At 33.7% G+C, this 11,210-nt stretch overlaps 1 protein-coding gene across 1 annotated transcript in view; it reads left to right on the top strand.

Moving 5' to 3' along the window:
- Positions 1-4,075: 4,075 nt before the first annotated feature.
- Positions 4,076-11,210, top strand: part of LOC102801069 (peroxisomal carnitine O-octanoyltransferase-like) — a 63,446-nt gene continuing 56,311 nt past the window's right edge. Inside the window, exons 1-4 of the mRNA XM_085501924.1 lie at positions 4,076-4,191; positions 4,386-4,545; positions 4,935-5,059; positions 10,284-10,465. Of these exons, the coding sequence (XP_085358050.1) occupies positions 4,180-4,191; positions 4,386-4,545; positions 4,935-5,059; positions 10,284-10,465 (479 nt within the window). The 5' untranslated portion in view covers positions 4,076-4,179. The remainder of the gene's footprint in view (positions 4,192-4,385; positions 4,546-4,934; positions 5,060-10,283; positions 10,466-11,210) is intronic.

The following is an 11,210-nucleotide window of genomic DNA, read 5'->3' as shown; positions in this document are numbered from 1 at the left end:
GAAATTACGCTGGTGTTGTGTTGAGAGGCTAAACAGCAGCCAATCCAGCCAAGTTGTTATAAATAGGTAAGCTTTTATTTGGTGATCGGGCGTAGATACTGAATTGTTCAAGCTACGGACATCGAGTTACAAAAATGACCACGCCCACTTTTGTGAAATCACGCCCAAATTGTAACTCGGTGTTCAATTAATAGTTAACAGAACTTCGAGTTATGGGCAACATATATTTGTTTTGTTTTGTTTTGTTTTGTTTTGTTTACCTTTCAAATTTTGTAACTCAAACTTTAATTAACAGTTAACATAACTTCGAGCGGCAACGTAGATATTGTTATTGTTCAAAGATTTACATACCATCCTTCATTTTTGACCACGCAATAAGATTGCTTGTTTCAACTTTTGGGCTTTTAATCAAATGATTGCATACACCGTATGACGTACATGTACTAGTATATATCAAATTTACAACCCGAATCTGGCCGGTAATGTGAGGGCGCTTAAACTGATTGCAAGTCTGTCTTTTTAAAATCAATTATAAAAGAACAACTTTAAAATCTATGTGTTTGACTCATAGTGGTGTAAAATTGTGGAATGGTATTCCTAGTAACCTTAAAAATTGTTTCAATTGCTGTCTATTTAGAAAGGTATGTAAACGTGAATTATTGAATAACTATATTGATAGTGTAGTATAAATTACATGCCACTGTTTTAGCCGATTTAGATATTTTGCAAAATTAAACTTAGAGATATGTATATCTTTTGTTGTATTAAATTTATTTTTAATTTGCATAAGTAAAAATCTGTCAAATCTGCTAGCAAAGGAGTAAGTTACAAATTAATTTTAAAGGGGGAAATATATTTTACAAGCTTTGCTTCAAGTATTTCCCCTTTCCTTGCATATTTATAGTGTGTATTTAAGAAAATATTCAAGGAAATAAACAAATTGTCATTGTAATTGTCATTGATTTCGCGGTTACAGACATTTCGCCTTCACCCCTCGTTTACGTAATTTATATTTATTTTTTACGATTTTTTCATCGAATAGTATATGCTATGGTGCTTGACACGGAATTCCCGCATTCGTGTTGTTGGTGTGAAGATATTTCTGCAATAATTAATACATATCCGGTTTTGAGCACGTAATGACTAAATGTGCGATTTCATATCTCACTGTCGGATCCAAAATTTCGCGCGTGCAGATCTTTCAGTTATGCAAATATTTTAACACATTTTTTCAGTGTTGAATTTTTGTTTCTGTTTCTCAAGGATGAAGAAGACTATTTCTCGACAAAATTCGCTATACCTTTCTAAGAAACTGATAACAACTAGTGTAGCTCTATAGAACTGCCAAGTTCTGAACATATAGTGTTGATAAAACTAGTATAAAGGAGGAATTAAGACTGGCAACGTTCATATAATAATGTACTTTATGTAGCAATAAAATGTCTACAAAAATTATACTAACATACAGTAGTAAATAACATTGAAAAATAAATATGTTCATATGTTTAGCTCCAGGGTTACAGGCCCGTAGCCAGCACTTTTGAATAGGGGGTTCGAAAACAACAATAAACGATATATTTGATGTGAAACGTGTGAATTTTATAATATTCAAAAATTGTTTGAGCTCTGTTACATACATTTTTATATTCTCGGTTTTAAATTCAATTGGTTTACTTTGTGTTACGTTGGTAAGTTATTCTACATAACATTTTTGAACTATTTTACCATTTTAGAGAAGGGGTCATAGGCCATTCCCCACCCACAGACAAACACACCCACACCCTTGATCCATTACGGCAAAATGTTGTACACAAAAAAGACAAGACTGTACGTATCTTAGCATTATTGTCCAAGCATTTTAAGGTAGAATGCTACTCACGAGCTTTTTTGCTCTTCACAGATGTTAGCGCACATAAAAGTGACACAATTTCATGTCGAAATCTGTCTACAATTATTCATTTTAGTATTAGTCAATTATGTAATTTTATTTCTGTACAGGGCCTCACCACATCGTACAAAATGTAATGGGTAGAAAAGTGCATATCACGTTTTAAAAACAATACAACATCCATGTAAACATATGGTACTAAGTTAAGCTGGATTCATATTTATCTCGTCGCTTGAAAACTTTTAAAAGATACAGAGCTAGTTAATATATTGTGTGGCAGTTTGTGTAGCGACGAAGTAAGCCCAGACTGTTGAGGCATGCCATTCTTGCTGACAACAATTTTTTATTCTTTGAGTAAATATCCCTAAGAAATTAGCAGTACCTGCAACTTGTTTTTCAAACCAGGCAATGCCGAATCCATATTTGAACAGGAGATTTTTACGTGGGTTTCCCAAGTAAGTATGTCGGTCTTGTCTAACTGTTTAAGCATGATATAACATGTTTTGGGGTTCCAGCTATTTATTATTTAATTTTAACCAATATAAGAGACAACGCTTAAAATAATCACAGCATAATTGCAGCCTTCCACATTCGTCCAACATCGCTACATTGTTTGTGCAGCTATTAATGCTAAGTAGATATCTGCAAAATGTTGTCTGTACCCTCTCGATTTTCGAATTTTGGCACCCCCATATCGCTACCATAAGAAATAGCTGGCACAATGATTGCATCAAACAAATTAAATGCACTAACCAATGGCATACTACCAAGTTTCTTGCAGTACGTGAATTTGTTAGTTCACTGTAAATCTGTTTTTAGAGGGCGGTAAAATAATATGCATATAGTAGCAGTTTAGCAGCGGTCTCAAACTTCAATGACTACCTCTCCTTTTTATGAACCCACTAAAAATATAGAAAATTTTCTACGACATCAAAAAAAAAACGTGTAAAAAAATATGTTTGAAAAATATGATTTATCGCATAGTTTCAGTGCCGAAGCAACACTGTGGGATAAATTTTTGGCTGCAAGAAGCTCTTCGATCTATACAACTCGTGATGATAAATGTTTTCAACCCGTAGCTGTACACTATGTCCAATAACACAGGCTACACGTACTAATACAATAAGTTTACTACATTTGGCTGATACACTTAGAACAAAACAGTATATATGCCATCATTAACTTGAAGAATACAAAACTAATGAACCAATATGAAAGTACAGTGTCGTGTTGCCGTCTCAATCCCGTTCGAATCCCACACTTTACTAACTATACGAACACTAGCACAAGACAAATGGACCTATTCAGGACCACCACATCCTTCAGAGAGTGACTACAATTACATTATTGGGCGGAGGGCAAGGGATATTTTCGTTCAACGTAATTGCAATATTTTTTTGTTCATACATCGAAAATTGAAAAAATAAATTCCGTAATTCTGTAATCACAGGATAGACGTACAACGTAATAAATCTAATATTTTTTTCGTACACTGTAAAAATGTGTAATTTTTCTCGGTACGTACAAGAATTTACATCCAAATAAAAAAAAGTCGTGAAGATCCAGGGAAATTACATTTTCGAAACTGTAAAACGACTAGATGACACAATTCACTGCAAAATTCAATTTCCACTGTAAACTGTAAAATCGTCTTTTTTTCCTTGTAAATTGTAAAAAGCCCTTTTATTTCCCGTAAAACTGTACCAGCTACCCCCCTTGTCCCCCATTATTGTTTCAATGCTGCTTTAATATTTAACATCAGTTGCTTGAACGCGATCTTCATTACACCATCGCGGAATCACCGAATAAAAGCTTGCCCATTTATAACAACCTGTTTTGATTGGCTGCTGTTGAGCTAAGACGAAGTAACTTCACGATTGACATTTAAAGCTCGTTGCCACCTAAATGCTCATTACTATGCAATTTCGACGAGTCTGATAGTTACCTCACTGAGTCAAGTGATTTAAACGATGATAATTATTTTAATTAATACTGTTTGTTTTATTATGTTCTAATCTACGATCATAAATCTATTCACTTCCAAAATTTAGGGGGTTCGACCGAACCCCCCGAACCCCCCCCAAACTACGGGCCTGGGGTTTCCCATTTATAAATGTGTGGCGGGTACATTATCAACTTCGTATGCTCTAACTGTATTAAAGTAATAGAGGGCGTACTCACAAACGTCAAAGGTTATACACGATATAAGTTTACAACAAGATGTGCACACTAGTGTAACCGCGATATTCGTATTGTAGGCTAACCAGTCATCGTTCAAAGAACTATGTTATATGCATGATAATGTAAGTAAATACGTACATATGTAAATATATATATTTTTAAATATGTTGAAGTTTAATATTTACAGAATTCATACAGTCGAAATAATTGTCGATTGATGAACGTTTTTGTCAATGAAATAAAACAGACTTCCACAGCTGCACTTGTTCTGAGTTAATGAACTAAAATTTACTCGTGTTATACGTGATTTCTCCAGGTTAACAGTACCAGACCTACTTTGAGTTTAGTTTACTCCAAAGTGAACACGATCGTATCAATGGAGTCACCACAGGAAAGAACATTTCAGTACCAGGACAACCTTCCACCTTTGCCTGTTCCACCACTGGATCAGACGCTGGACAAATACTTGCAGTCAGGTTTGTGTGATTCACATAGTTTGTAAGGACAAGGTGTTTTTGTAAGGGCAAGGTTAACAATACCGTGATAACGTGTTGCAAATTATGTGTTTGTCTATGCAGAGTTATCCAGGTTAACCAAAACAAAAAGCAGTCCTGCTGTACTTTGACCGTATAGTTGTGACAGTACAGATTAGATCAATGAACTTTTTCTAATGCTGATGTGCAGATCAGTAACTTGTATATCGATTGAACCACGTTTAAGTGGATATAACACAATATTAATGTTGACTTGTAATGTGTTCGTTTTCAGTATCTACAACAATAAGGCATTTCATGTCAGTTTGGCTTTTTTAGACAAAATATTCATTCAACTTTTTTAGGTAAACTTTTCTTTCTTTCTTTATTAGTAAAACCCCTTGTAAAAGATGAAGATTACAAAAAGACAGAAAAATTGGTAAAAGAATTTGGTGATGGGTCTGGACGACAACTACAACAACAGTTACTAGAAAAAGCCAAGCATAGCAGAAACTGGGTAAGTATGGCTGCACTTTATTGAACCTTTTCAGAACATATTCAAATATTAATCCATGATATTCTACACACATACAGAGTGAGATAAACCAAATGTAGCTTCAACAAAGTAGTCTACAACATTTGCACTGCGTTTCCTTGAATGGTCGCGGAATGCTCTTGACATTTATTGGATCTGGAAGAAAGTTTGACAGTCTAGCCATTATAGCCTTGACACCAGTCTACCAGTATGTGTGTGCTACTGGTTGGATAGTGACTGACATCGATATGATATAGTGCAACAAAATTGTTGTTAAATGAGAAGGAACACACTTTGTGTTATCTTTTTATCCGTACATTAAGGAAGACGCCTACTCATAATTTTAGAGAAATTTTGTCATAAATGGCATGACAATGTTCATTGGGTTATTTGGTAAAATCATGAAACTATTGCTCTATGCTATAGCATTCTTTTGTGTTTTACAGTTACGTATTTTGACAAACTTGTCCTAATATTTTTAAAAATATCTATTTTAAGAACAATTACATACAACCATCATTTTCTCAAAAATTAGGTTGATGACCCCCTATTTTTTTTAAGTCAATATCCTTATATTGCCCGGAAGTACAAATTTATTGGAAACTAATAAGACCAATTCTTATATATGGATGTGAAGTATGGGCTGAAGAAAGTTTATTCAACTTTACGATAGAAGATCTACATCTCAGCTTCTGTCGCTTCATCCTAGTTGTATCAAAAAGCACTCTGAAATTGGGAATTTATAGTGAGTTGAGTAGATTTCCTACATGTATCTATTCATTTTATATATCATTGGATTACCACAATTAATGATGATAACAGACAAAACACTAATACAAAAAACAAACTGAGGACATACAAAAAATTTAAAACAAGTTTTATCTTGGAAAACTACTTAATAAAGCTAAAAAATAAAGAACTGAAAAGCACTCTAACTAAATTGAGCAATTACAATTTAGAAATTGAAAGAGGAAGGAAGACACAACTGAATCAAAAGTAGCAACAGAATCTGCAAATTGTGTAACAAAATGATATTGAAGATTTCCTTATAATATGCCCAGTATATAATAAGAGAGGATCATTTTACACAAAGAAGCTGAAAGATTATTGCTGACTTAAATTCATAAAAATAATGTCACATAATAACTTAACAATTCCTCTGGCACAATATCTGAAATACAGCTTTGTTATTAGACAGCAGCACCTACTTAGTCATTGACTTTTTTTTAGCCCCCGCCGGAGGGTATTAATTTGGGTCGTGTCTGTGCAATGTGTGTGCACATTTTCATGTTACCAGCTTTTTCTCACACATGTGTGATCCAATTCAGTTCAGAGTTGGTACAGAGACAGAAATTGATGGTGCTATTGTGCACATCAAGTTATTTTTTCGATTCTTCAAAGTTTCACTGTGTTTTTCCTTGATTTTTAACATTTTTCCTTCAAAATCCGACTTTTCCCGAAATTACCAGAGTTTGATGATGCTTACGCAGTTCTCGTCTCGGTGGAAATCAGTCAATTTTGTGAGGATATTGTATCCCGGAATTGTATCTTTATTTGCGCAACGCTTCTATGGACAAAATTGTGTCTCATCAATTTCAAAGGTAAGAAACTGTGCTTGTTATGGTATTTATACACTTTGTATTATCGTTTGTGTCTCGGGTTTGGTGATCGTGAGAAACTATTGCTAACCTGGCGAGAGTTTCGCCAGAAAAACTGCCTTTTTATTATGGTTGTAGGAACTGATTATGTATTGTGTAAATTGAAAGTTTACCTCGTGACTTAAGAGGTTTGCAGTGCTCTCACCGGGATTCAAACGTCGTGGTGGTGTCGGCGCAATGCTGCTCTGAGACGCTTGCCAGACTCTGCCTCACTCAAAATCATTATCGCCATGCTTGATTTCCGCAACATTTACATTTGTTTATGATTTCCACAGCTATTGTTCTATGAGATGCGTCCTCGCTGTTCATAAACAGCCATAAACAAGTTTAGTTGGGTCGGCATGTACTCATTGAAAGTGTTGGTTTATTTACGTAATCCACTGGAAACGCAATAGGCGAAGTTAAAAATATGTCGCTACTCAGGAGAGCTTGCTCACAACGCTAAATGTCCCAATATAAACGTACCGGTACGTTTATTTTTTCCACAGAAAAATTCCACCCGGCACATTTTTATTTGGGACGGTACGTTTATTTATTTTTCTAAATCCGATTAAAAAAATCCTGCCTTTTTCCCCATGAGAAACGAAGCCAAAAGATCGCACTAAAACATCGGTAAATCTGGTCTTTCGTGTTGCTTTTTGATTGACTGTAATTTTCCAACATTTCATGACGTCTATTGTAGCACCAAATTATGGCCTTTCACTCCTCCTTGACGTCTATTTAAACGATTATACGGCATCTTGTCGCCAGCCACGAATGTCACACTAGACAAACTTGATCGATACTGCCGACCATTCCATGCATTTTTTATCGACGCACGACGACACGCAAATCGAGAAAAGTATTGTCCTTGCAACAATTTCGCGCAATACGTCACCACTATACAGTGACTGATTTAATTTGTATTCAACATTAAAACAAACTACAGTGACTTGTTCTATGGTCGTATAAAAATAAAATAAACTACATTAAGATACAGTAAAGTTAACCAACTAAACAGAATGCTAAATAAAGCTAAATAATATTACAAACACATATAGAATCACAATAAACTTGTACGATCACATTAGAGTCATAACTATGGAAAGAATATTTTTATATTTGGTGGAGCTGCTCATATATCATCTGCATACATTTTTTCTGCTTACTTTTGACTAAATGTTTTTTTGTTTTTTTCAGGTGCAGAGCCAGAATTTTTTTCTCGGAAAGCAAAGCCACTGAAACTGCATATATTACAAAAGCATACTATTCGCTGCATGTCTGACAATTGTATAAAGTTTTGCAGGTCGTCTTTTTTTTTTTTTGAGAAGTGCTGTCAACCAAAGCATAAATATGTGTTTCTCTGTACATAAAAGTTCAATTTCACACGATTTGTTAATATTAATGTATGATAATAAAAACTTGATAATATTTTTCTGGATTTTTGCACTTTATTTGTATCATTGTCATATGAGAAGTACTCTTGTCCTTATTTAGAGATATTGAAACTAATTCAGGGCCACAAACTACATGTAGATCTGTACATGAAGTACATGGGAAGTAAAGTTGTTGACACAGGTAATGTACACCAAGGATTGTCATTCATGACCTGTTTGATTGGATAAAGTTTTACGACTTGGAGGCCATTTTTCCCCTCAAAAATCTAAAAAAAACAAGCTTTTTCTAGCTGTTAACAGCTTTCTCTCAGATATGTGTCATCCAGTTTTGTTCAAAGTTGGTACAGGGACAGGTAATAATTGTTTACAAGTGCACATCGCATTATATGTTTAACAAGTTATAAGTTGTCTCAGAAAAGCCAATATATTTTGAATATATTTTTACCCCACCCCCTGAAATTGTAACACATCAATTCTGAACATTTAATAACAGAATTTTAATACAGCTCATAATGAATTAATTCACTCTGACACAAACTAAGTTCAATATAAGTTTTTAAATTTTTTTCTGAGCAGTGGCTATGACATGACATGTCATGTCTTGTTATATATAAATATTATTACGTGTTCATTGGATTTTTGTTTTTATATTCTGCTTTAGTATTTTGTGGGTATCTCATTTTATTTTATTATATATTTTTATTTCTTTTTTTTTCGTTACTAACCTCAATTTAGTCTGTTTTTAGTTGTCTTTTAAAATCTTAGCCATTCTAATTTGATTCATTTTTATTGACTTCCATTTGCAGTTAGTGAGTCCGTGTGTGTGTGTCTGTTTGACTGATATCTCAAGAACCATACATTTATTTTTGATGAAACTTGGTGCATAGATGCTCTGGGTCAATGCGTAGATTTGATTAGGTTTTGGTAAAAACCATGCATATTAATTACCTAATTTGCATGATAATTAGCTGATTTTTAGCTGTTCCATGATTGTTCCACTGATATCTAAAGAACCACTCATTGGATTTTGATGAAACTTGGCACATAGATGCTCTGAACTAATGCACAGATTTAATTAGTTTTGGGTAAAAATCTGTGCAATATTAATTACCTAATTTGCATAATGATTAATCAATTTTTGGCTTTTCCACTGATATCTCAAGTACTAATCATCACATTTCAATAAAACTTGGTACATAGATATCAAAGGACACTGCACAGACCTGATAATTTTTAGGGTAATATCAGTATATATTAATTACCTAATTTGCATAATTAATTAATTTTCAGCTTTTGATATTTCTAGTAGTAATCATCACATTTCAATGAAACTTGGTACATAGTTACTTAAGAACTGTGCAGAGACCTGATTAGTTTTGGGGTAAATATTTGTGCATATTAATTACCTTATTAACATAATTAGTTAATATTCAGCTTTTCGCCTGATAACTCAAGTACCAATCATCATATTTCAATGAGACTTGCTACATAGATCCTCTAGGACTATGCAGAGACCTGATTAGTTTTAGGGTAAATAATTGTGGATATTAATTACCTTATTCGCATAATTAGTTAATTTTTTTCCATGAATGTTCCACTGATATATAAAGAAACACTAATTAGATTTTAATGAAACTTTTACAGAGTATTCATCATCACATTTCAATGACTAAGCAGAGACCCAATTAGTTTTTGGTAAATATTTATGCTTATTAATCACCTAATTAAAATAATTAATTTACACTGATATCTCAATTACTGATCATTACATTTGAATAAAATTTGGTACATAAATGCTCTAGAATTTTGGGTTGAAATTTGTTCATATTAATTCTCTAATAATAATTCATAGGTTTTTTTTTCTAATCACATTTCAATGAAACTTGGTACATACATGTAGATATTACATTACGCAGGCCTTATTAGTTTTACACTCAAATCTGTTCATATCAGTTACCTGATTTACATAATTAGTTTTCAGCTATTCCATCAATATCTCATTAATTAATCATTCAATCAATCAATTAGTCGGACTAATGGTCACACCGGTGGTTGCTGGACGTTTATATGTCCAATCTGTCACTGATTCGTTAAATCAATTAATCATGTGGATCATGATCATGCTTGTTGACAGTTGTTGTTTTATCAATCAATCAATCCTTATTTTTTTAGCTTGAGGAATGGTGGCTTGATACAGCATATCTTATACCCAGAGATTCAATAGCAGTCAGTGTTAACTACAGTGGTCCATTTCCTCTGTGTTATGACTTATGGCCTGCAAAATATGGAACACAGATGGAAAGAAGTTCAATGTTAATATATGCCTACGGATATCAGTGGAATTTACTTAGAAAGTATGTAGTCTTTTATACATAGTAATGTTGTTTGTCCTCAATATCACGTATACAGTGCCAGTACCAGAGTAAGATACTGTTTTTAGTCCCTGGTGGACATAGTGCAAAACGAGGACTTATGTTTTGGGTTCTGTCCATGTGTCTGTTTGCTCGTCGTCATTTCTCTGAGACAGATTATCTTCAAAGCTGGTACAAAGACAAGTCATAATATTTTTGATTTGGTTGACCTTTGACCGACTGTCGGCCATTCCCCCCCCCCCAAAAACACCAAAAATCAACATTTGGACATGTCATCAACCGTTTCTCAGACATGCCTTGACCGATTTCATTCAAACTTGGCATTGACATCAGTCATAGTGGGTTACTGATGTACTTCATTTTTTTTGTTATTCAATTCAAAATGGCTGACTGGGAGCCATTTTGTTTTTTAATAGTGTTCTGCCCATTTTACAGAGATGATTTTACGGATTGGGTATAAATTTGGTATAAAGGCAAGATATAATGGGTTAAACGTTGTTTTAAGTTATTTTTGGATTCAATGAAATGGCATTACTAATAAACACTTTCACTTGTACTCTGGTTTGTCTTCATTGCCAACAAATTTCAGGTACAACAACTTAATTATTACTCTTCATATTGGCAAGCATGGTTGAAATTTGCCTTCAGTTGATATCTGCCTGTCTCCCTAAATGTACATTGTGAATGCAAGTACATAGATGAAGCCTTTATAAACCATTGAACAATG

The sequence above is a fragment of the Saccoglossus kowalevskii genome, chromosome 7 (genome assembly GCF_978046115.1).
Source record: "Saccoglossus kowalevskii chromosome 7, keSacKowa6.1, whole genome shotgun sequence".
NCBI lineage: Eukaryota > Metazoa > Hemichordata > Enteropneusta > Harrimaniidae > Saccoglossus > Saccoglossus kowalevskii.
Note: the sequence above shows the minus strand (reverse complement) of the source record. Positions and strands in the feature narration are given on the sequence as shown.